At 42.3% G+C, this 27516-nt stretch overlaps 1 protein-coding gene across 1 annotated transcript in view; it reads left to right on the forward strand.

Annotated features, from left to right (window-relative positions):
• GXYLT2 (glucoside xylosyltransferase 2) overlaps positions 1–27516 on the forward strand; it is a 90947-nt gene that overhangs the window by 44067 nt on the left and 19364 nt on the right. Inside the window, exon 4 of the mRNA XM_012474206.3 lies at positions 26297–26548. Coding sequence (XP_012329629.3) covers positions 26297–26548 — 252 coding nt within the window. The remainder of the gene's footprint in view (positions 1–26296; positions 26549–27516) is intronic.

The following is a 27516-nucleotide window of genomic DNA, read 5'->3' on the forward strand; positions in this document are numbered from 1 at the left end:
CTATAGTCCCAGCTACTCAAGAGACTGAGGTAGGAGAATTGCCTGAGCCTGGGAGGCAGAGATTGCAGTGAGCCAAGATCATGTCACTGCACTCCAGCCTGGGTAACAGGAGTAAAACCCTGTCTCAAAAAAAGAAAAGAAAAGAAAAGAAAAAAAAGCACTATATTATGCAGTCAGCAGCTACAAGAAAGCTGGAGTGGTTATGCTAATATCAGAAAAAATAGAATCTTATGAGAGCTAAACAGATATTTTATAATGATAGAAGTGTCAATTTATCAAGAAAGTATAAAAATACAAACATATATGCATCTAAGGACAAAGCTACAAAATACATGAAGCAAAAACTGACAGAATTGGAGGGAAAAATAAGCAATTCATCAACAGTAGTAGTAGTTGTAAGTGCCCCTGTTTTCTTTTTTTCTTTTCCTTCCTTCCTCCTTTCTCTCTCTTCCTTCCTTCCTTCCTTGTCTCTCTTTCTTTTTCTTTTCTTTTCTTTTCTTCTCTTTTATTTCTCACAGGGTTTCATTCTGTCACCCAGGCTGGAGTACACTGGCATGATCATGACTCACTGCAGCCTTGACTTCCCAGGCTCAGGTGATCCTCCTACCTCAGCCTCTCAAGTAGCTGGGACTATAGGTGTGCACCAAAAAGCCAAGCTAATTTTCATATTTTTTCATAATTTTCATATGAGATGGAGTTTCACCCTGTTGCCCGGGCTGGTCTCAAACTCCTGGGCTCAAGTGATCCACCTACCTCAGCCTCCCAAAGTGCTAAGATTGCAGGCATGAGCCACTGCACCCAGCCACCTTACTTTCAATAATGGATTGAGCAACTAGGCTGAACGTTGACAAGAAAATAAAAGGACAACACTAAACCGACTGAATCAACAGACTTCTTTAGAACACTCCACCCAACACTAGTAGAACACACCTTCTTCTGAGTGCACTTGAAACTTTCTCCAGGATGGACCACATGTTGTACCATAAAAGAAGCTGTAATAAACTTAAAAGGATTGAAGTTATACAAAGTATGTTCTCTGACCACAGTGGAATGGAATTAGAAGTCAGTAACAGAAAGAAATTTGGGAAGTTCACAAAAATGTAGAAATTAAGTAACATTCTTCTAAATAGCCAATGGCTTTAAGAAGAAACTACAAGGTACATTACAATGAAAATGAAGATAAAATATGCCAATATTTATGGGAGACACCTAACACAGGGTTTACAGGGGAATTTATAAACTTCAACGGCACAAATGAGGAAAGATCTCAAGTCAATAGCTTTCACTTTGTAGCACCTCAGAAGAACAAACTAAATCCAAGCCAGCAGAAGGATGGAAATAATAAAGATTCAACTGAAAATTAATGATACAAAGAAGAGAAAAAAGAATAGAGAAGTAACACCAAAACTAAAAATTGGTATTTTGGAAAGATCAACAAAATTGACAAACCTTCTGGTAGACTGAGCTAGAAAACAAGGGAAGACTCAAACTACTAAAATCAGGAAGGAAAGAAGGAACATGACTATCAATATTACCAAATAAAAGGATCATAAAGCAATACTGTGAATTACTGTATGTCAATACATTAGGTAACTTAGATGAAATGGACAAATTTGAATTCTGTGTATTGTCTTTTAATTTTTTTTTTTTTTTGAGACGGAGTTTTCTGAAGTGCAATGCCACGATCTTGGCTCACAGCAACCTCTGCCTTCTGGGTTCAAGCGATTCTCCTGCCTCAGCCTTCCCGGTAGCTGGGATTACAGGCACCCACCACCACGCCCAGCTAATTTTTTTGTGTATTTTTAGTAGAGATGAGGTTTCACCATGTTGGCCAGGCTGGTCTCGAATTCCTGACCTCAGTTGATCCACCTGCTTCAGCCTCCCAAAGTGCTGGGATTACAGGTGTGAGCCACTGCGCCCAGCCCACTTTAATAGTGTTGTTGGCAACACAAAAGTATTTAATTGTGTTTAATTCAAAGTTATCTATTTCCATTTTTGTTGTGCTTTTGGTGTCATATCTAAGAAACCATTGTCTAATCCAAAGTCATTCGCTCATTTCTGAACCAATCATTATGTCCAGGAAGACAGGATACTCTGATTGGCTTGACTTGAGTCACATTATCTTTCATGGGCAACAGGGGCCAACAGCATCTAAGCCACATGAATTGGGTTTTAATGCAAGAGAGTGGCTCTTGTCAGGAGATGGAGGAAGATATGAAGGGAAGGGCAAACAATAAACATCTGTTTGACTTAACAATGAAGTTTTATAACATTTCTTCTCAGGCCTTCAGAGAGGTCCAGTTACTTTGTTAAGGTGAGGAGTATGAGATAATATACAAAGTGTGGCCTTCAGAAAATTTAATGCCACAGTATTAGGAAGCATTTAATGGAGACAAATTAATTTGTGATATTAACATATAGATATAGTATGGTAAGTTGTTAAGAACACAGACTCTGTAAGCAGCCCAGATATGTTTAAATCTTGTTTCTTCCACTTACCACTTTGTAACCAGAAGAAATAATTTCAACTTTCCTTGCCTTTAGTTACTCATCTGTAAAAAGGCAATAATAATATTGCCTAGCTCATAGTGTTGTGAAATTTTAAATTAGTTAATCCATTTAACACCCTTGGAAACAATGCCTCGCACATAGTGCTAGATGCTGTTTTTATTATTATACCTATTTTTTAGGACTGATATGTGGCATGAAACTACTGAAATAGTTAATTCTCTTTCCAAAAAGGACCTTATCTTGGTTAATAGCAATATCACTTTTTTTTTTTTTGGCCCAGTTGGCCAAGCCATAACTAACCAAGAACAATTGTAAACATGCCCCAGCAGATAACACTCCTATTATAGCATCAGCCACATTATAGGGAATTGTCTTTTTGACTCCAGAATAATCAGCATTGTAGTATTAGATGCTAATAGTTGCAGTAGTTGCTAATAGATGCAGTAGTTCTAGAACTGAAGAGTCATTATATTTTTTATGAAACCTAGTATAAGAATCATAATAATGTATGTTGATTACTTACTGTAACATAGTTCTTTGGTTGAAAGTGATCATATATAATGTTGGCTGTAGTAAGCACAAATATTAAAAAAAAGAAAAATAAATGAAAGTGATCATAATTGATTCAGGCTGAGTTAATCAGAAGAGCGTGTGATTGAAAGGATGTTGAGCCTGGGCACCGTGGCTCATGCCTATAATCCCAACACTTTAGAAGGCCAAGATGGGAAGATGACTTGAGCCCAGGAGTTCAAGACCAGCCTGAGCAGCAAAGGGATACCCTGTCTCTGACAGCAGGTGTGGTGGCACAGGTCTGTGGTCCCAGCAACTTAGGAGGCTGAACTTGGAGGATCACTTGAGCCCCAGGAGGTCTAGGCTGCAGTTGAGCAGTGATGGCCCCACTGCACTCCAACTTGAGCAACAGAGTGAGACCCTGTGTCAAAAATAATAATAATAACAATAAAGAAAGGAAAGGGTGTTGGGAGCTTTCAGAATGAAAGAGGAGCTTAGCCAACTGGTCTTGTGCTTGATTAAAGATGGCAAGGAAATTATTTGAATTTGTATTTATTTTTTCCTAAAACTACATAAAAATTGATAATTTTAATTTAATTTTATTTATTTTTTTGAGACAGGGTCTTGCTCTGTCACCCAGGCTGGAGTGTAGTGGTATGATCATGGCTTACTGAACCCTCAACCTCCTGGGTTCAAGTGATCCTTCCAGCTCAGCCTCCCAAGCAGCTGGGACTACAGGTGTGTACCACCATACACAGCTAATTTTTGTATTTTTTGTAGAGATGGGGTCTTGCTCTTTTGCCCTGGTCAGTCTCAAACTCCTGGACTCAAGCAGTCTGCCTGCCTCAGTCTTCCAAAGTGCTAGGATAATAGGCATGAGCCACTGTGCCTAGCTGATAATTAGTTTTTTAAAAGAGCATAAGTCTATTCTGGGACAACAAGAATAGTGTTTACCAACCTTAACTTGAGACAGCTAAATCTTTAACCGGCAGTGGGAAAAAGGCAGAAGTAAATGATATATATGGGAAAAAAATAACAAAAACAAAAAAAAACAAAAGCCAATGAATTAGTGGCATCAACTACATCTAGAGATGGCAATGAAGATGAATCTAAAATCAGGAGGTGTAGTTACTTTTCTGTTTGAAAAGCAGTTAAGGCTTCAGACTGCCTGTTTCATACTGTTTAACTTGGAATTTTATCCTCCCTTGGGCAAAATATTGGAAGTTTAGTTTCTGAAGAAAGTAAAACAGAGGGTCTCCGGACTAGGAGAATCCAGGAACAGTTAAGTATACCATGTTGAAAATATGAGATTCAATAAAATACTTAAACATGAATGTTAAGACTCCAGGCCTATTTCTACCATGTAGACCCCAGCACCTTGCAAAGAAAATTATGCCTTCCAGACAGAGATTTGGAAGCATATCTATAGAGATTTAAGAACATTGACATGAGAGGATTTCCCATTAGGGTGGCCCACCAGAGCTTCCTCCAGTGATGCGCGTAGCTGACAGGCTTACTCCACCTACGTCCAAGCAGCTGGAATATGAATAGTGATCTACCGATTGCTAGACCTTTGAAGAAGCCCTCTAATAGGAAAGACAGGGTCCAAAACAAACAAAAAGAGCTTATCAACCTAGAGAAAATCATATTTGGAGGATGAATAAAACTTCTAAAGAAATTATTATTAGAATCTTAGAGAAATAAAATAAGACATAATATGTATGAAGGAGGCATGAGGTTCTATTTCAAAAATGAAACATTTAGAGGATTTTAAATACCTGTTGTACATTCAAAGTACAGCAGAAAGAAATAGAACTCAATAAAAGAATTGGGGGGGAAATTAAGGAACTCTTTCTGAAAGTACAGCAAAAACCAAAAACTAAATAGAAGGAGAATAGCAATAAAATGATCAGAAGCTGGTCCAACATCTGAACAATACTAGCTCTGGAAAGAAAAATCAGAGAACACACAGGATAGGAAATCAACAGTGAAATTAATTCAAGAAAATTTCCCAGAACAAGCAGACATAAATTCCCAGATTGAGAGAATCCATCAGAAGACATCACATATGATAGAAAAAACCATACAGCATTAGGCAGATTGACTAAACTTTCAGAACAATGGGTGAAAAAGAAGATAATGTTAACTATCAATCAGAAAGGGAAGAAAAAGTCACATTCCCCAAACTAGAAATCAAAAGGGCTTCAAACTCTTCAACAGTACTGGACAAAATGTCAAAATATTGGAGCAATACCTTTAAAATTCACAGACAACATTATTTTCAATCTAGAATTCTATACCCAACCAAACTACAAATTAAGTGTCTAGGTAGCAGGACGTTTTCAGATGTGCACCGTTTCAAAATACTTACCTCCTGTGAGTGTTCCTACTTCCTCCTGTGAGTCTAATGTATTGTACTGAAATGGAGTACATTAAGAAAGATGAAGATGGGCCGGGCGTGGTGGCTCACGCCTGTAATCCCAGCACTTTGGGAGACCGAGGCGGGTGGATCACGAGGTCAAGAGATGGAGTGAAACCCCATCTCTACTGAAAATACAAAAAATTAGCTGGGCACGGTGGCGCGTGCCTGTAATCCCAGCTACTCAGGAGGCTGAGGCAGGAGAATTGCCTGAACCCAGGAGGCAGAGGTTGCCGTGAGCCGAGATCGCACCATTGCACTCCAGCCTGGGTAACAAGAGCGAAACTCCGTCTCAAAAAAAAAGAAAGATGAAGATGTGAGATCCCAGAAGCAGGGAATACCATTCAAAGGGGGTGTGAAAGGAGTATCAGAGGAAGGGAGATGATAGCTGCACAGCATCCTGGTTGGAGAAAATCAGGAAGCCATGGAAGAAGCTTTAATAAACATATAGAAAACCGGCCAGCGCAGTGGCTCATGCCTGTAATCGCAGCCCTTTGGGAGGCCGAGGCAGATGAATCACTTGAGGTCAGGAGTTCAAGACCAGCCTGGCCAACATGATGAAACCCTGTCTCTACTAAAAATACAAAAATTAGCTGGGTATGGTGGCACAAGCCTGTAGTCCCAGCCACTTGGCAGGCTGAGGCAGGAGAATCGCCTGAACCCAGGAGGCAGAGGATCTAGTGAGCCAAGATTGTGCTATTGCACTCCAGTCTGGGTGACAGAGTGAGACTCCATCTCAAAAAAAGAAAAAAAAAAAGAAAAGGAAAATGGAACAAATTAACAACAGAAAACGAGTCATTAATTCCAGGAAAAACACTTGTACAGAGAAGGAAAGTATGGCTGCTTATTTTGTGGCTTCACTGGAAATAATGTTTGCATGGCCATCATAATATTGTATATTGATCTAAACGATATTTTGATATAATTGTATTGGGGGATGGGAAGGTATGTGTGGGGTTGGGAATTTGTGTGAAAGAGAGCTAAAACCTATTGTTCCAGGGTAGGGAGTTAATAGATAAGATATATTTTTTAGAGACATAGAGGTATATACCTACAGAATCAGTTTAAATAATTGGAATTGGTGGTTTGCTTTGGGAGTAGAGAATATGGTGGAGGACATAGAGGAAGAACCATTTTTACTTCTTTGTCCATGTGTCTGCCTATCTATCTGTGTGTATTATTTACTAAGCTTTGGTTAACTATTCGACTATTCTGAGTTTCCCTAATTGTGGGAAATAACCCACCAGTGACTCACTGTTGTAACTAGTTTAGTGGATTATTGTCAGCTTTAAAAAAAATGAAATGGAATAGAATGGATATGTGTTGCGTCTAGTAAAAACAAGTATTCTTTTTGACATTTCCATCTTATATATTTATATATGTATAAACTAGAATTGTGATGAAAATGCGTTTTTTACTACGAGATACAGCTGAAAATAGTTTAAGAGATGCTGTTTTAAAATATGTCTTCAGGACATAGCACTGAAAAAAGAGGAATGTATGGTAGGTGGCCAGAGACCACCCAGTGCTGCACTTAACACAGGCTGCGATCTTTAGGTTTATGATTTCATTAACTCTTCACAACTCTTTGAGGAATATGCTCATTTGCATCCTCTTTACAAATGAGGAAACTGAAACTGAGGGAAATTAAATCCTTTTCCTGGGGTAAATCTTGGAGTCTGGATTGGAGCCCAAGATTCTCCTATAGTGTAGTCATTGTGCCCTACTTCTTAGAATGTATTAGTGCCAGCATTTTCTCCTGTACTTGTAGAAGACATTCCTAAAGTGTTCCCAAAATACCTCCTTAGGAAAATTCTCCTGAACCTTCCATTCTTTAACTGTTAAATGGGTAAAGAAAAAAAAATAGAACACATGTCTTTGCTCAGACTTGCCAGTTTAATGAGGTGTTTGTATTTATAATTGCTCCCCATCCCTGCTTTAGTTTTCTATATCCTACCATCTTCAAAGTTAGAATACTACACACTTATTTGTTTTATTTTTTAGCTTTTCTCAGGAGCATGTAAGCCCTCTCAGGACAAAGATTTTTAATCTTGTCCAGGCACAGTGGCTCATGCCTATAATCCCAGTACTTTGGGAGGCAGAAGTGGGAAAATTGCTTCAGGCCAGAAGTTTGAGACTGGCCTGGACAACATAGTGAGATCCTTTCTCTACAAAAAAAAAATAATAATAATTAAAAAAAAAGAAAAAGGTCTTTGATCTCCTGCACCTAGAGTAATATCTGGTACATATTAACAGAAGGCCCTCTGTAAAGCTATTTGGATGGATGAATGGGTGGAAGGAAAGATGGATGTATAGATGGATGGGGGAGGGCCAGTGGATGGAAAGATGGACAAATGGATGGATGGTCTTATAAAAAAGGGCTTTAACCACTGCTTACAAAAGTGGCAGAGATGATTTAAAGATAGAACACTTATAAAAGTGCTGAGCCCTGAACCCAATGTCTACTCAGTAATGTTAGCTGTATTAGAGTCTCAAATGTAAGAAAAGGGAAAAGCTTCTCTGAAAATCAGTCTAATTTGAGTGAAGAGCTACAGTTCCTTGTGATCTAATCATCCTGTTTTCAGCAACTCCTAGCAGAGAACACATTCTCTGGGGAGGCACCATCTGACTAAGAAACTAGACCCTGCTTTAAATGACAGTTGCCATGGCTAACGGAATGTCTACAGCCAACAAGGAAAGATACTGTGTGCTTGCTGGCTGGGATTGCAACACCTGATAAGAGGAGGAAGCAAGCCAAAAGCAAGCATGGAAGCAGATGGAAGATCTGAGACAGCCATTATCTCAGAACTTGCCGGAGAAACCAGATACTTTCAGTTACGCAAGGCCTGTGGAAAACGTCCTGCATGCAGTTCTAACAGTTGGCTGCACAGCTGAAATGATGAAATCAAAGACCAAACACACATTTATGAATCAGAATTTTAGAAGAACCATCTTGAACAAAGCCATCACTGATTTTCTCAACTCAGAGGCAATTAGAATCTTGTTTGCAAGGCTAAACTGATCAGAAGAGTCTACTTCATTGATTGGCACATGCCTGAATGCAGCCATGACATTGGTACACCCTGCTCTTTGTTAGAACGTCACAAAAATGAATATGTAAGTTATATGTAATTCCACAAGGGGGCACAATAGATACAAAAATAGAAATTGATAGACCAGTTTTCTCCTGTGCCACCCCATTTTAAGGTAATAATTTAACAAAATGAACAGTCTTAAAATCTCAGATTGAAACAATGTGGAACACTAATTAAGAATGCATATTTATTTTTCTGCAAACTCCCAAATATATATATGTATATGTGTGTATACATATAGAAAAGATTATGACCAGCCTGGCCAAGGTGGTGAAACCCTGTCTACTAAAAATACAAAAATTAACCTGGCATGGTGGCACCCATATACCCAGGAGGCTGAGGCAGGAGAATTGCTTGAACCCAGGAGGTGGAGGTTACAGTGAGCCGAGATCACACCACTACACTCAAACAGAATGTTGTTTGTTGTCTGCACACATAAAATTACAGGGAAGTATCCCAAAGTAGACAGTTAGAAAGTTAGTGTGTATAGTATGAGTCCACTGGTAGTCTTTTCTTTTTTCTTTTTTTGACATGGGTCTTAGTCTGTCACACAGGCTGGAGTACAGGGTGCTGTCATGGCTCACTGCAGCCTCAACCTCCCCAGGCTCAGGTGATTCTCTCACCTCAGCCTCCTGAGTAGCTGAGACTACAGGCATGCACCACCACACCCAGCTAATTTTTATATTTGTTGTTGAGATGTTTCACTGTGTTGCCCAGGCTGGTATTAAACTCCTGGACTCAAGCAATCCATTCCACCTGCCTTGGCCTCCCAGAGTGCTAGGATTACAGACTTGAGCCACAGCACCCAGCCAGTATTTTTAAAATGCAAAGAAATGGCCAGGTGCAGTGGCTCACACCTTTAATCCCAGCTACTTGGGAGGCTAAGGCAGGAGGATTGCCTGAGCCCAGGAGTGGAGGTTGCAATGAGCCATGATTGTGTCATTGTACTCCAGCCTGGGTGACACAGCAAGACCTTATCTCAGAAAAATAAGTAAATAATATGAAAATGCAAAAATATATGTGTTCATTTGTGTGTTTATAAACATTTACACACAAAACTATTCAGTAATATTTATTGAACCTCAATTATGTGACTGGCCCTAGAAATATGACTATGACTCCTAATTTCATGGAGTTTACATCTAAGTCAGAAAAGAATGATAAAAAATAAGTAAATTCATTAATTTCAGGCAGTAATAAGAATTACAGAAAAAAACAAAAGAGATTAAGGAGTGATGGAGTCATTGAGTCAAGTTCTGACTTCCTGGCCATACAAAGACCCCATGTGCAATGCATAGAAACAGACTGTGGTGATGTTCACTATTAATGCTGGTTGATTCTGAAGAGAGAAGGGCTTGTTATGGGGGGTTGATGTGGTGGTGTGTGTTGGTTGATTCTGAAGAGAGAAGGGGTTGTGAGCATAGGGACAGGTAAAGAGCAACTTGAACTTTGTTGACTGCCAAATTGTTTGTATGTTTTTACAACACACAAGCATGAATTTGTGTATTGTGGAATTCAGACAACTTGTTTTTTTCCTGAGATGGGGTCTCGCTCTGTCACCCAGGCTAGAGTGCAGCGGTGCAATCATGGCTCATTGCAGCCTCCACCTCCTAGGCTCAAGCAACCCTCCTGTCTCAGCCTTCCAAGTAGCTGGAATTACTGACACAAACTACCACGCCTGGCTAATTTTTTAATTTTTTGTAGAGATGAGATCTCTATATTGCCCAGGCTGGTGTTGAACTCCTGGCCTGAAGCAATCCTCTTACCTTGGTCTCCCAAAGTGCTGGGATTACAGGCATGAGCCACCACACTGGCCCAATTTTTAGAAATAGCAAGCCAATAAGAAAGAGAAAAAAGACAAAGCGTATCAGAGCTTTACATAATGTATGCAAGCTATCTGTTCACATTTGGGAAGATGTCACAGGCACCAGAATTACAGAGCCATGAAGGTATAGAACTTTTTCTGACCATGTGTTCTGGGTCTGGATGTATTTTCATTAAGACAGAAAATAAAGGTGGAAATGATAATAGAGAAAAGGGTTATTGTACTGTCCTGTTTATTCATCTTCCTGCTTCCCGTATCTCTTTTCTTCTGTGTACCATTCCTACATTTTGGTTTTTGAATGCTATTCTCATCAGATGGATTCTGGCCCAGAATCTTCCTAGAGTCCCTGTTGCAAGGTCAAGTCCAGACCTCTGGGCCTGGTGTTCAGGGCCCTTTGCATTCTGAGTTTACCTATTAACTTTCAGCATTATTCGAAATCATGAATTTCCTATTCCAGCCACGCTGGTGTGTCACACTCTTTCCCAGATGCTGTGCACACGACCTTCTGTCATACTGTTGCCTTGAGACAATACCCTGGCCATTCCACTCCCCACCTCCAGCCTCACTTAATAAAATCACACCTAGTTCTTCAGAACTTAGCCCAACACCCTAATAGTCTAAGCTCAGAATTCTCTTTGCCTTTAACAAATTATTTCTCACAGACAGACAGGCTCACACACACGCACACACACGTATACACAGTCCTGAGTTCAGTGTCAATGTGAACTCATTTTTTTTAAATAAATAGATACAGATAAATAGAGAAGTAATTATGGATACTCAATACCTGTGGAAAAAGGAAAAGATAAAAATAATAAAAAGAAGTAATGGCTGGGCACCGTGGCTCATGCCTGTAATCCCTTCACTTTGGGAGGCAGAGACGAGTGGATTACCTGAGGTCGCGAGTTCAAGACCAGCCTGACTAATGTGGAGAAACTCCATCTCCACTAAAAATACAAAATTAGCTGGGTGTGGTAGCACATGCCTATAATCCCCAGCTACTTGGGAGGCTGAGGCAGGATAATCACTTGAACCCGGGAGGCAGAGGTTGCAGTGAGCTGAGATCGCGCCATTGTACTCCAGCCTGAGTAACAAGAGTGAAACTCCATCTCAAAAAAAAAAAAAGAAGTAATTATGGATATGTATGTATACATGGGTTTGTATACATACATGTATATCCTAGCTCTATCCACTGTTAAGAGGCTAGAAGCAGCGACACCCGAGTAGCAATGAATACCCCTAGCACCTGGATATTGGTTTCTGAATTCCATCCTCCGGTAAAAGGAACCAGGGCTCCTGGGAGAACTGTTCATTCCTGGCTGAAGGCAGGGAAAATGCAAGATGCCCCTGAAGTTAACCTTATGGTGCCAGAAAGTAAGGATGTGCTAAAAAAATAATTTTTAACTATAAAAATAATTTTTTTTTTTTTTGAGACGGAGTTTCACTCTTGTTACCCAGGCTGGAGTGCAATGGCGTGATCTCGGCTCACCGCAACCTCCGCCTCCTGGGTTCAGGCAATTCTCCTGCCTCAGCCTCCTGAGTAGCTGAGATTACAGGCACGCGCCACCATGCCCAGCTAATTTTTTGTATTTTTAGTAGAGACGGGGTTTCACCATGTTGACCAGATGGTCTCGATCTCTTGACCTTGTGATCCACCTGCCTCGGCCTCCCAAAGTGCTGGGATTACAGGCGTGAGCCACCGCGCCCGGCCCCTAAAAATAATTTTTAAAAGGAGGGAGTTCATATTGGAAGGAGACAGGAGCCAATCTGAAAGAGTTCCAAATGACTGGAGTTGGAACAACTTGAGCAACAAAATAAATAATGATTGTATTTAATTATAACGCTCAGATAAAATAATTTTTCATAAATAACTGACTTGAAAAAATAAATACATAACTGAATAAATAAATGAAAAATCACACGTCTTTCTTATAGAAAATTCCAATTAATACATGTAGAACGAATGAGAAAAATAGAAAATCATTGTTAGAACACCATAGTAATAATTACTGCAGGTAAGATCTACCTGTGAATTCTAAAATTAAGGAGTGAAAGTTCAACCAGAAACAGGATATTTGTATGATTTTAAAGTATCACTTCCAAAATATTTAGTAATGAAAAAAGGGAAATCCTTAGTTTACTTTGAAGAATATTGGCAGACTCCACCTTTGCCAAGCAATCAAGGCTAACATCACTTGGCCTGGTCAACATCATTTATGCCCAGGTGTGTTTCACCTCTGTGTTGTTCTTCCCCGTTAAGCATAACCTCAATCTAAACATGGGAAAACATCAGACACCCAAATTGAGGGACTTTGTTCTAAATAACCGGCCAGTGCTCTTCAAAGCTGTCAAGGTTATGAAAACAAAACAAGGAAAGGTTGAGAAATTGTTACAGATTGCAGGAGATGAAGGAAATGTGACAAATTCAGTGTTTGGATCTTGGAACTGAAAGAGAAGATTTGTGGAAAAACTGGTGACATCTGAGTAAGTTCTTTAGTTTAATTAATAGTATTTCTACCAGGGTTAATTTCTTAGATTTGATTAATGTTCTGTTGTTATGTAAGATGTTAATACAAGAGAAAGCTGGGTAAAGAATACATGGGGACTTTCTGAACTTTTTATACCTCTTCTGTAAATTTAAAATGATCTCACAATGAGAAATTTAAAAACACAGCCAGGCACGGTGGCTCATGCCTGTAATTCCAGTACTTTGGGAGGCCAAGGCGGGCAGATCACCTGAGGTCAGAAGTTCAAGACAAGCCTGGCCAACATGGTGAAACCTCATCTCTGCAAAAATACAAAAATTAGCCAGACATGATGGCGAGTGCCTGTAATTCCAGCTACTGAGGAGACCAAGATGGGAGAATCACTTGAACCCACAAGGTGGAGGTTGCAGTGAGCCAAGATCTCGTCCTTGCACTCCAGCCTGGGTAACAGAGAGAGACTCTGTCTCAAAAAAGAAAAAAACACATAAAAGGCTGAGGTGGGAATATCCCTTGAGCTCAGGGGCTTGAGGCCACAGTGAGCTATGACTGCACCACTGCAGTCCAGCCTGGGTAACAGAGTCAGACCCTTTTCTCAAAAAACAAATTTTTTTTTAAGTACATGCAGGTTCCTGTGGCCCTTGCCAGACCTCGTAATTTAGAATCTGCAGCTAGGGCCTGGTAATCTACATTTTAAGCAAATGTCTTCAGTGAGTCCCCTGCCACTGATGTTTAAAAACAACTGTTCTGGACTGGGCGTGGTGGCTCACACCTGTAATCTCAGCACTTTGGGAGGCCGAGGCAGGCGGATCACCTGAGGTCAGGAGTTCAAGACCAGCCTGGCCAACATGGTGAAACCTTGTCTTGAAAAAAAAAAAAAACTGTTCTAGCAGGGCATGGTGGCTCACACTTGTAATCCCAGCACTTTGGGAGGCTGAGGTGGGTGGATCACTGGAGGTCAGGAGTTCAAGACCAGCCTGACCAACATGGAGAAACCCCATCTCTACTAAAAATACAAAATTAGTGAGGCATGGTGGCGCATGCCTGTAATCCCAGCTACTTGGGAGGCTGAGGCAGGAGAATCGCTTGAACCTGGGAGGCAGAGGTTTCGGTGAGCTAAGATAATGCCATTGCACTCCAGCCTGGGCAACAAGAGTGAAACGCCGTCTCAAAACAAACAAACAAACAAACTGTTCTAGCACTGACCAAATCTGTCATTTGCATTGTGAGCATGGTCTGTGTTAGGTGAAAATCAGCACAGTCAAGCAGAAGGATCATGAGCTTTAATGTCAAAGCGCCTGAGTCTCATCCAGGTGCTGCCATTTACTAATAGGACCTTAGGTAAGCTGTTTAGGCTTCTTTGTTAAATGGGGTACCATTCAGCAGGTACTGTCAGAGGTTGCCACTCATCTGTGGAAATGTTCTTTCTCATCTGGCTTTCTGGCTTTGCTCAATAATTATTGTCTCTGTAGTAGCCTGCCTAAAGATAGTTCCTGTGTGCATTCTTAAAAAACAGTGTGACAGAATGGTGGAGGAAAGGGCTGGGTGTAGTGACTCATGCCTGTAATCCCAGCACTTTGGGAGACCAAGGCAAGGAAGGCGAATCACCTGAGGTCAGGAGTTTGAGACCAGTCTGGCCAACATGGTGAAACCCTATCTCTACTAAAATTACAAAAATTAGCCAGGCGTGGTAGCGAGCACCTGTTGTCCCGGCTACTCGGGAGACTGAAGCAGGAGAATTGCTTGAACCCAGGAGGCAGAGGTTACAGGGAGCTGAGATCGCACCATTGCACTCCAGCCTGGGTGACACAGTGAGACTCTGTCTCAAAAAAAAAAAAAAATAGTGGAGGAAAGGGAACTTATTTTATCAAATTGAAAATATGTGTTGAAATATAGAGTGTTCTCTTACTTTCTGATTTTAGTCTGGGAACCTAGCAGTTTTGGTCCCAGAGGAAAAAGTCCAAACAGCCCTAGAAGCCCTATTCCATCCAGTTTGTCTTTCTGTAGAATGAGAAGGGGCAGGGGACAGCAAAATATGCTCCCTTGAATCTCCTACCCAGGAGAAGGCTCTCTGTTAAAGGAGAGAGGACACAGGTTAGAAGGGGATGCTGTCCATGCACCTCTCTTAGCAAAAGTGCTCTCTCTGACTGCTTTGACAACATTTTACCCAAAGATGTGCGTATTCCAGGAATGATGGATGCTTCAAATAGGATAAGGGGAAAAAGTGGGGACAGGGACTTGATGTCATTACAGAAATTAAATATTATCTTAGGATAACTTCTCAAAATGTATTTGGCTTAGGGAAGTGAAAATCTACAAAGATAAAAATAGTTGAATAAATACCATAGAGTACACCATAAAGCAATCTTTATTTTAACTGAAAAAATGTAGTAATGGTATCTGTATTTCTCTTTTTCCCTTTTTTTTTTTTTTCTGAGACAAGGTCTCCCTCTGTTGCCCAGGCTGGAGTGCAGTGGCATAAACATATCTCACTCTAGCCTTGATCTCCTGGGCTCAAGTGATCCTCCCTCCTCAGCCTCCCAAGTAGCTGGAACCACAGGCACCCCACCACCACACCTGGCTTTTTATTTTTTTGTGGAGATGGGGTTTCACCATGTTGCCCAGGCTTGTCTGGAACTCCTGGCCTGAAGTGATCCTCCTGCCTTGGCCTTCCAAAGTGCTGGGATTACAGACATGAGTCACAGCACCCAGCCTCTTTTTCCTATTCTTTATTGTGATAAAATAGAAATCACATAAAATGTACCATTTTAACCATATCAAAGTGCCTAGTTCTATGGCATTAAGGACAGGCACAGAGTTGTGCTAAAATGTTTTCATCTTCCCAAACTGAAATAATGTCAGTGCTTCCTGCACCTTTCCATTGGGAGCATCATTTTCTTTTAGATGTGGGGTGTTGCTGTAGTGCCCAGGCTGGTCTCAAACTCCTGGGCTCAAGCTATCCTCCCATCTTGGCCTCCCAAAGTGCTGGGATTACAGGCATGAGCCACCATACCTGGCTGTGAGCATTGTTTCTTTAGTTATAGTTTGATTTTTTATACATCAAGACTGTGACTTTCTGATTCTGTGTAGTTTAGTAGTTGCTGTTTTCATTATAGTCAAGTCTATTTGTTTGTTTGTTTAAAGACAAGTTCTGTCTCTGTTGCCCAGGCTGGAGTGCAGTGGTGCAATCATAGCTCACTGCAGCCTCAACCTCCTGGGCTTAAGCAATTCTCCTGCCTCAGCCTCCCAAGTAGCTAGGACCACAGACACATGTCCCTGGTTCTTTTTTTTTTTTTTTTTTTTTGAGACTCTCTGTTGTTGCCCAGGCCAGAGTGCAGTGATGCAGTCAGCTCACTGCAATCTCCACCTCCCAAGTTCAAGCGATTCTCCTGCCTCAGCCTCCTGAGTAGCTGGGATTAGACGTGTGCCACCATGTCCAGCTAATTTTTGTATTTTTAGTAGAGAGGAGGTTTCACCATGTTGGCCAGGTTGGTCTTGAACTCCTGACCTAAAGAGATCCACCTGCCTCGGCCACCCAAAGTGCTGGGAGTACGGCCGTGAGCCACCGCACCTGGCCCCAGCTCCGTATTTTTTAAGTATGTAGGTGATATCTTCTCTTGGCAAAAAAGGAGTGTTTCTCTTTTTCTTCTGAAACTTTGTTCTTTGCTCTTTTCTGTTTCTACCTCCTGTTTTAATCCTCTGTAATATTTCTTCTCTCTCCAGATTATCACCAGCATCGTTTTCTAAAGGTTCCCTCTCTGAAATTCGTTTCTGCTTGAATCTGAATGGCACCTTTGTCTTTGCTTCTGTTCTTTTCCTCCCTTAGCTCCCTTTCTAGCCCTTTAGTTTTTAGGGCATTTCCGAAAAGCTTGGGAGGTAAGGAAGTGGAATGATGTGCATGGCAACCTGACTGTCTTGTCAACAGAGGCCTGGAGGGTGACATCCAGGCCATTGAAGCAAAAGCAGGATATTCCTGTGGTTGGTGATACAGTGGCTTTCCTTCATGAACTTGAGTCTTCTGTGTTTCATTTGTTCACAGATCTTCTCATCTCTCAGAACCTGTCCTTCTCTTCTACAATCCAGTGGTTCGGAGCTAGCTCAACATTTGAATTCCTTAGCTCGTGTAAATATTTATTGGATGCCTAACATATATCATGTCAGGCATAGGTCAGGCACTCAGACTTCAGATGTTACCTAGATAGGGAAGGTCCCAGCCCTCAAGGGACTTCTATTCTAGTTGGAGGAGGCAAGCAACAAATGAGAAAACAATTTAACCAAAGGCCACTGATTGTGAGACATGACAGAAGGAAGGAAGTTGGGTGGTATCATAAAGAGAAAATGGAAGGAAGGAAGGGGGAGCCCTCTGGGAAAGTCTTTCTGAGAAGGGATGAGTCAGAGCTGAGTGTTTGAGAATAATGAGTGAAAAGCTCTGCCTGGCATTTGGGAAGCATTTGGTGACACTTCACCAGCAGGTCTGGGAAGCTGCTTATCAGGAACTACAGGAGCTCCATGGAGCTTTACCTCCAGACTTAGGGAAAGAGCAATGACTGCTAGTTCACCTACGTTAGCAGATTTTGGGAAGCATTAATTTTCACACTAATCACAGGTTTAATACTTTAGGCAATGATCAAACACGAGAGTTCACAAACCTGGAAACTGACTAAAGCATCAGGGGTAACACATGTATTTCATAATCAATAAAGATGCCTTTTTTTTTTTGGCTGGGCATGGTAGCTCACACCTGTAATGCCAGCACTTTTGGAGGCCAAGGTGAGAGGATTGCTTGAGCTCAGGTGTTGGAAATCAACCTGGGCAACATAGCGAGACCTCGTCTCTACAAAAAAATTTAAAGATTAGCTAGGTGTGGTGATACATGCCTGTGGTCCCAGCTACTGGAGATGCTGAGATGGGAGGGCCACGTGAGCCCGGGAAGTTGAGGCTGCAGTGAGCCGTGCCACTACACTCCAGCCTGGGTGACAGACCAAGACCCTGTCTCAAAAAAAAAAAAAAAAAAGATGTCATTTTAAAGTGCATTTGAGGGCTTTATCATCTTCATGAACTTAGGAAATGAAGTGAGAGAGAAGACATCCCAGTCGTGGAGAAGAGTAGGACATTCCAGAAGGCATGTCTTAGTTCAGGTGCTAGAACACAAGACCGTAAGTTGGGTAGCTTATAAACAACAGAAAGTTACTTCTCAAGGTTCCAGAGGCTGGGAAGTCTAAGATCCAGGCATCAACAGATAGATTCAGCGTCTGTCTAGTGAGGGCCTCCTTCCTGGTTCATAGATGTTGCCTCCTCACTGTGTCCCCGTGTGGTAGAAGGGGAGAGAGAGCTCTTTGAGGCCTCTTTTATAAAAGCGCTAATTCTATTCATGAGGGTTCCACCCTTATAACCGTATCACCTTTTAGGATTCTACATCTTCATCCCATCACCTTGTGAGTTAGGATTTCAACATATGAAGTTGAGGAAAACATAAACATTTAGTCCATGATAAGATGATTCCTTTGTTAAATTAGAAATTTATAGCTTTAATTTTTTGTTTGTTTGAGAGACAGGTCTCCATCTCTCGCCTAGGCCTCTGTGCAGTGGTGTGATCATAGTTCATGGAAGCCTCAAACTCGGGGGCTCAACCGATCCTCCCACTTCAGCCTCAGAAGTAGTTAGGACTACAGGCGCACACTACCACACCCAGCTACTTTTTTTTTTTTTTTTTTTTTTTGAGACGGAGTTTCGCTCTTGTTACCCAGGCTGGAGTGCAATGGCACGATCTCGGCTCACCGCAACCTCCACCTCCTGGGTTCAGGCAATTCTTCTGCCTCAGCCTCCTGAGTAGCTGGGATTACAGGCAAGCGCCACCATGCCCAGCTAATTTTTTGTATTTTTAGTAGAGATGGGGTTTCACCATGTTGACCAGGATGGTCTCGATCTCTTGACCTCGTGATCCACCCACCTCGGCCTCCCAAAGTGCTGGGATTACAGGCTTGAGCCACCGCACCCAGCCCCCAGCTACTTTATTATTACTGTTATTTTATTGCAGAGATGAGGCCTTGCTACATTGCTTAGGCTGTTTTCAAACTCCTGGCCTCAAGCTATCCTTCGGCCTCCAGCTCCCAAAGTGCCTGGTGAGCCACCACACCTGGCCTGTAGTTTCAGTTTTGTGTTTTCTTTCTGACAGAGGGGACTTAAATATTTGTTTTTGTCTAACAAAGACTTAAGAGCATCTCAGATAGAGGAGACCCTGGCTGTAGATAGAGAGAGAATTAGGAGCTCATTGGCTCCCTATTAGGTTTATTTAGCTCCCTACCCTCTGCTCACTTTGACAATAATAGAGCAATAATGAAAGGTGTAAGGCCCTAGAGCCAAAAAAATAAAAGAAAAAACTGGATTGTGCTACGCAGTAGAGGAACACCAGTGACAGCAGACTAAGTTGGAGAGGTAGACTGAGCGTGTGTATCCTGTGGAGCCCTTCATAGACTATGGTACAGGTGTGACTATTTGAAATGCAGTGAAGGCCAGGCCTGGTGGCTCACTCCTATAATCCCAGCACTTTGGGAGGTCGAGGTGAGTGGATCACCTGAGGTCAGGAGTTCTAGACCAGCCTGGCCAACATGGTGAAACCCTATCTCTACTAAAAATACAAAAAATTAGCCAAGCGTGATGGTGGGTGCCTGTGATCCCAGCTACTCAGGAGGCTGAGGCAGGAGAATCACTTGAACCCAGGAGGCAGAGGTTGCAGTGAGCCGAGGTCACACCATTGCACTCCAGCCTGGGCAACAGGAGTGAAACTCCCATTTCCAAAAAACAGAAAGAAATGCAGTGAAAGGCCTTGCAGGGGTTTAAGGATGAAAATAGGGTGACCTATTGTAGGTTTTGTTTTTGTTTCAAAGCCCTCTGGACATTTTGTAATGATATAAGGATCAACCCATCAGGAAGGTGTAACCATTTCAAATGAGTAGACACCTAATAACAAAGCTTCCAGTTCCACAAAGCAAAAACATTCCTAGACAAATAGAGAAAAAGATAAATCAACAGAGTTCTAGACTCCAGCATTTCTCTTTTAATAATTAACTATCCTTTGTGTGAAAATGAATAATGATTCCCAAATCATCTCTGTTGACATAAATGAATTTGCAGTAACTCCACATATCTCCATCCCTTTTTCTTTGTGTCTGGATGTAAAGCTCCGTGGAGCTCCTGAAAACCAGTGAGGATATAGAAGACCTTAACAACACTATCAACCAAGTGACCTAATCAACAGCTATAGAATTTATAGACTACTCCACCCAGCAACTGCAGCATAAACATTTTTTATCAAATGTACAGGGAACATTCACCAAGGTAGGCCATATCCTGGGCCATAAAACAAGTCTAGGTCAATTCGAAAAGACGGCAATCCTGCCCTGTGCTCCCTGACTATGAGGGAGCTAACTTAGAAGAGGATAACAAAAAGATACCTGGAAAATCCCAGATATTTGGAAATTAAAGAAGACACTTGTGCAGAACCGATAGCTTGAAGAACAAGTCACAATGGACATTAAAAATCCCTTTGACTGCTCTGTGAAGAGTGGATTGGAGGGGGACAAATGCAGACACAGGGCGACCAGGTTATAGAACTTTGCAGAATTCTAGGAGAATGGCCATGGTGCCTTGGACTTCGGGTGAGGAAGCAGAGAAGGACAGAAATGGACAGACATTTTGGAGGTAGAGCCTATGGGACTTGCTGAGGATTGGATGCAGGCAATATGGGTAGATGAGGAAGCAAGGATGACCCTGAGGTGTCTGGGTCAAGTCATTGAATATCTCCCTGTTGCTCTCAGGATTAAGTCCAAATTTGTCAACATAGTTCCTGATCAGGCTCCTGCCCACTTGGACAGCCTTACTCCTCCTCTCACTGTAAACTCCAGCCCCGCTGAGCAACTGGCAGTCCTGCCTTTGCCATGTTCTCTCTTTTCACATGCTCTTCCATGTTTGCCCTGCTCTCCACTTACTTATCTCTTAGCTTAAATGTCACTTCAGCTAGGAAGCGTTCCTCGCTTTTCCTCCAGCCTGGCTTAGCGGTTCTGGTCTGTGCTTATGTGCTACCCTCGTCATCATCGGCACCTCACTTTGCTTTGCCCCTTTTCTGTCTACCCCTTTAAAGCTCCCGTGAACAGGGAATATGTCTCGTTCTTTCATTACTGGCTACTACCATAGCCAGTTACTGGTTACCTTGGCTGTCAGTCAAGAAACCTTGCCCTCGTGAGAGTGGGATGAGAATAAGATCCTATAGCATTTATTTAGTCCTTGCTGTGTGTGTGTCAGGGGCTTCACACAAATGATCTCATTTAATCATCCTGGCAGCATTGTGAAATGCATTATCAATCCCATTTACGAGAGGTAACTGAGGCTTAGAAGGCTTAAGCAGGCCAGGCATGGTGGCTTATGCCTGTAATCCTAGCACTTTGGGAGACCAAGGCAGGAGGATAGCTTGAGCCCAGGAGCTCAAGACCAACCCAACAACAAAGCAAGCGCCTGTCTCTACAAAAGACAAAAAAAATAGCAGCAGGGCGCAGTGGCTCATGCCTGTAATCCCAGGACTTTGGGAGGCTGAGGTGGGTGGATCACTTGAGGTCAGGAGTTTGAGACCAGCCTGGCCAACATGGTGAAACCCCGTCTCTACTAAAAATACAAAAATTAGCCAGGTGTGGTGGCACACGCCTCTAATCCCAGCTACTCAGGAGGCTGAGGCAGGAGAATTGCTTGAACCCAGGAGATGGAGGTTGCAGTGAGCCAAGATTGTGCCACTGCACTCCAGCCTGTGTGACAGAGCGAGACTGTCTTGAAAAAAAAAAAAAAAATTAGGCCAGGCTCGATGGCTCACACCTGTAGTCCTAGCACCTTGGGAGGCCAAGGCAGGCAGATCACGAAGTCAGGAGTTTAAGACCAGTCTGGCCAACAGTGAAACCCCATCCTTATTAAAAATACAAAAAATTAGCTGGGTGTGGTGGCAGGCACCTGTAATCCCAGCTACTCAGGAGGCTGAGGCAGGAGAGTCACTTGAACCAGGAGGTGGAGTTTGCAGTGAGCTGAGAGCACACCATTGCACTCCAGCCCAGGCAACAGTGCAAGACTTCTTCTCAGAAAAGAAAAAAGAAACAGAAAAAAAAAAAAAACTAGCTGGGCGTGGTGACTTATGCCTGTGGTCCCAGCTACTCAGGAGGCTGAGATGAGAGGATCACTGGAGCCCAGGAGGTGAAGGCTTAGTGAGCTATGATTGCACCACTGCATTCCAGCCTGAGTGACAGAGTGAAACCCTGTCTGAAAAAAAAAAAGAAAAAGGGCTTAAAGAACTTGCTCAAAAGCACACAGTTAATGGTGGAAATGGAACTGGAACATTGGTAGTCAGATTTCAAACCTAAAACTTTTAACCACCAAGTCATACTGTCAAAGTCAGCAAGTTGAAAATGAATTTGAAGGTAAACTGGTGAACCCCTGATCATCTTGCTGCCCGTGGCCAGGCTTTGGCCCACACTTGCTGCAGATGGCTGAGCAGGGTTCACTGGAGGTGGGTGCCCAGGTTGGGGTGGCGCACGGAGTGGGAGCAGAAAGATCCATTACATTACAGCCAGCAGCGTCGGGTACAGAGAACTATTGTGTGCTGCCTTTTAATCCCACCCCCATTCTAAAAAAACAAAGGCCTCATTGCTAGTGCTGGCTAATTTCCATAAAGGAATTAGAATGGCTAATTTTATATCCTTTCAGTAAATATTCCTCTTCCCATTATAACAAGGCCAACAATGATCCTCTTCAAATTAATACCAGCAGTAATTGCTGCAAAATTAGCCTCCGGAGATCCAATGCTATCAAAAAGTGATTTTTTTTGCGGGGGAGGGGTCTTTTATTTTTTCAGATAAAGAGCAAAAAGTCCTTATGTACTTATTTTCAGTCAAGCTGCTGAGTGAATCATGGTATTAGGAAGGTTCAAAAACTTCATTGCTGTGCTTGACTCTGACTACATAAAAGGCTTTTTGTGGTCAACACATGTTTTGAAGTGCTGTGAGCATTGATGCAAATGGTAACTAATTACTCTTGACATTTTAAAAGCGAAAACACAAAGACTTCTTACAAAACCACTGTTTATTGAGTGCTTACTATGTACCAGCCACTGTATTGAGTACCTTGTGAGTTTCATTTCACTGCATCCTATAACAACAATCTGGGTGGGTGGTAAACTGAGGAACTTGTCTGAAGTCACGGGGGTAGTGGCTCAGGCTGCCAAGACTTGAACTCACGAAGACCAGACTCAAGATTCTTAAGTGCTGTTTTCTCACATTTCTCTGAGATGGAACATTAGGGCTACTTTTGTGTATTCCTTTGAAATATGATCTACATACCAAAATGAGCATGCCAAAACATTAAATGCTTAGTTGAAGAAGCAGTCAATTTGTAGAATTCTTCCTGATTTTGAAATTGGAATCTTCAAATTCTGGGGGTTTTCTTGAGACAGAGTCTCATTCGCTCTGTCCTCAGGCTGGAGCGCAATGGCACGATCTTGGCTCACTGCAACCTCTGCCTCCCAGGTTCAAGGGATTCTCCTGCCTCAGCCTCCCAAGTAGCTGGGATTACTGGCACACGCCACCGCACCCAACCTTTTTTTTTTTTTTTTTTTTTTGAAACAGAGTCATTCTGTCACCCAGGCTGGAGTGCAGTGGCACAATCTCCGCTGACTACAACCTTCACCTCCTTGGCTCAAGCAATTCTTGTGCCTCAGCCTCTTGAGTATCTGAGATTACAGGCACACACCACCATGCCTGGCTGATTGTTGTATTTTTAGTAGAGATGGGGTTTCGCCATATTGGCCAGGCTGGTCTCAAACTCCTAACCTGAAGTGATCCGCCTGCCTCAGCCTCTCAGGCACCGTGCCTGACTTAGAATCTTCAAATTCTTAAAATGGATGTTAAGATAATCTTCATTTATGAAATGGCAGATGATCAGTATTTTTAATTTCATTTTATTGGTTTGTAACATCCATTCCTCTAGTAAATGAAGAACAAAAGATAAATCCCGTAGTTAATCATGTGGGTTTCAGAATTACTCAAGTCTGAAATTCCTTTGATACTTGTATCATAGAGTACCCATGTTCATCAATTTTAAATATTGGGGATCCCAGTGGCATGTTATACTAGTCTGCTTGGGCTGCCATAACAAAATACAAGACTCGTGCCTGAAACAACAGAAATTTATTTTCTTATGGTTCTGGAGGCTGGAAGTCTGAGATCAGGGTGTCAGCATGGTCAGGCTGTGGTGACGGAGCCTCTTCCTGGCTGACAAATGGCCACCTTCTCACTCTGTCCTCACATGGCAGAGAGAAAGAGAGAGACAGAAAGGGGCGGGAGGGGGAGAGAAAGAGGAGAGAGAAAAGAGAGAAGAGAGAGAGAGAGAGAGAGACAGAGAGACACAGAGAGAGAGAGAGAGAGACCTCTCTGATGTTTCTTCTTATAAGGGCACTGATCCCATCTTGAGGACCCAGCCTTTCTGACCTCAACTAAACCTAATTATCTCCCAAAGGCTTCTTTCCAGATGCCATCACAATCACATTGTGGGTGAGGACTTCAACATGTGAATGTTGGGGACACAGACATTCAGTCCATCAGCGTTATGGTGTTAGGATGATGTTAGGGCAGGGATCCAAGAAGATTCAAACCCTCCCTTGGTTAAGCTACCCCTAAGTTTGGGGAACAATGGCAAAACAAGGCAAATAACACTACTACTAAGTACAGCTTTGAAGTCTCAAATCTCCGAGCAAAGCTCTGGAAAGCTAAGCAGTTCGCACAGGAGAACTCATTCGCCTAAGATGGCTTGAATCATCCACAGCAGAGGTCAGCAAACCACAGCCTGTGAGCCAGGAGTGGCTTTTACATTTCAAATGGTTGAAATATCAGAAGAAGGATATTTTGTGATATCTGAAAAATATAGGAAATTCAAACTTCTATGTCCTGAAATCAAGTTTTATTAGGACACAACCACTCTCATTATTATTATTATTATTATTATTTTGAGACAGAGTCTCTCTCTGTCACACAGGCTAGAGTGCAGTGGTGTGATCTTGGCTCACTGCAACCTCTGCCTCCCAGGTTCAAGTGATCCTCCCACCTTAGCTTCCTGAGTAGCTGGAACTACAGAAGCATGCCACCATGACTGGCTAATTTTTCTATTTTTTTTTTATAAAGATGAGGTTTCACTATTTGTCCTGGCTGGTCTCAAACTCCTGGGATCAAGCCATCTGCCCGTCTCGGCCTCCCAAAGTACTGGGATTACAGGCATGAGCCACCACGCCCGGCCCGCTCTCATTGTTTGTCTGTTATCAATGGCTGCTTTCATGCTACAACAGCAGATTTTAGGAGTTGAAACAGAGCCTGAAATATTTACTCTCTGGTCCTTTAGAGGAAAAAGGTTGTATTGCTGATTTACAAGCAAAGCTAGCCAATGACTTGCACTGCCTAATCCCAAGACAGATCGTAGCTAAAAATATCATTTTAGGTGGGTCACAGTGGCTCACACCTGTGATCCCAGCACTTTGGGAGGCCAAGGTGTGAGGATCGCTTGAGTCCAGAAGTTTAAGACCAACCCGCACAACAGAGCGACACCTCATCTCTACAAAAAATTTTAAAAAATTAGCCAGGCTTGGTGGTGCATAGCTGTAGTCGCAGCTACTCAGGAGGCTGAGGTGAGAAGATCATTTGAGCTCAGGAGGTTGAGACTGCAGTGAGCCAAGAGCATGCCACTGCACTGCAAGCTGGACAACACAGCAAGACCCCCATCTGCAAACTATATATATATAGTTTTGTTTTGTTTTGTTTTAAAGATGGAGGTCCCCCCCCCCATTAACACTAGAAGAAGTGGATCCAGAGACAGAGAGTATTTACCCCCAAGGCTTGGTATGAGCTGGTTTAAAGATTATCCACTTTAGGTTGCAGTGAGCCAAGATCACACCACTGTGCTCCAGCCTGGGTGACAGAGCGAGACTTCATCTCATAAATAAATAAATAAATAATAAATAAATTAGATTGTCCACTTCAAGTTTTCTAATGCCACACTGGATGTTTCAAGGAAAAACTAAGAGAGAAAATCAAGTGGCCTTACTGGGAGATGGAAGAAGTGAGAGCCACAGTAATTTGCTGTTTTTATTCCTTTGTAAATTCAACCCTTATCAAATATAGTCCACGGTCCTATAATTGGGCTAAACTAGACCAAGATTTATCTTCTTTTACGTCTCCACCTCTTGACCCACACTCATTCCTCAAGTCAAAGAAGAAGGAAGGAATGGGAGCTAAGAGTGGAACCTTTCCAGAATTTAATATTAATCAACAAAGCTTGGCTAGCGTTATTTGCCTATCAGACCTCTTCGTTGCTGACCTGCTTTTGTTTTGTTTTCTTCTCCTCTCCCCTTTATACTCACTCCTTGCACACAAAGGTGATTTTAAAGGATGTGGACTCACTTCTCTACGTGGACACCGATGTTCTCTTTCTGAGACCTGTTGATGACATCTGGAAGCTTCTGAGACTGTTTAATTCCACCCAGCTTGCAGCCATGGCCCCCGAGCATGAAATCCCCAAGATTGGCTGGTACAGCCGCTTTGCTAGGCATCCTTTCTATGGCTCTGCAGGAGTTAATTCAGGAGTCATGTTAATGAATTTAACCCGGATAAGAAGTACCCAGTTCAAGGTAAACGAGTGCTTTTAAATTCCATGTTTAAATACTGAGAGTTAGTCTTGTCAACAGTGACATTCCCAAAGTGTCAATGTGCTGATTTTGGAAATAGGTGACCTAGAACATAGGTGAGGTTAAAAGGAACCAAAGAAAAGTATTTAGAGAATTATGGAATATTTGTTTATTCAGGAAAAGCCCAGATGGCTATGGAATTTAAAGTTTCAACAGAGTTACCATTTAGGAATATTATGTTGCATTTCTGAATTCCATAAAGTTTGAACTCTTCATACCCAATGCTTCAAAAGACTGTAAAATTTCTTGGAATTACCCTAGGAATATATAAGTCCTTGATGATATTTATATAAGAATATTCATGATCTCATCTTTTATCCTAGCAAAGAACTGGAAAGAACCTAAAAGAAAATCAGTGGAGAACTGTCAAAAAATTATCCTCCTGGTGAGGGGCAGTGGCTCACCGCACTTTGGGAGGCCAAGGCGGGCGAATCACTTGAGGCCAGGAGTTTGAGACCAGCCTGACCAACATGGCGAAACGCTGTCTCTCCTAAAAATATAACAATTAGCCAGGCATGATGCTGCACACCTGTAGTCCCAGCTACTCAGAAGGCTGAGGCAGGAGAATCATGTGAACCGGGACAACAGAGGTTGCAGTGAGCCAAGATCATGCCGCTGTACTCCAGCCTGGGTGACAGAGAGATGCTATCTTAAAAAAACAAATCATCCTTGTATTCAAAAGAATAGGTTGATCTGTAAATGAGATAATAAGATCTCTAAGAAATGTATTATATATGTGAGACAGGTTCTTGCTGTATCGCCGAGGCTGGAGAGCAATACTGCAATCATAGCCTCCTGTAGCCTTGACCTCCTAGGCTCAAGTGATCCTCCTAGGCTCAAGTGATCCTCCTGTCTCAGCCTCCTGAGTAGCTGGGACTTCAGGCATGCATCATCACACCCAGCTGATTTTT

This window comes from Aotus nancymaae, unplaced genomic scaffold (assembly GCF_030222135.1).
Source record: "Aotus nancymaae isolate 86718 unplaced genomic scaffold, 86718_ANA_hifiasm-v0.15.2.pri h1tg000046l, whole genome shotgun sequence".
NCBI lineage: Eukaryota > Metazoa > Chordata > Mammalia > Primates > Aotidae > Aotus > Aotus nancymaae.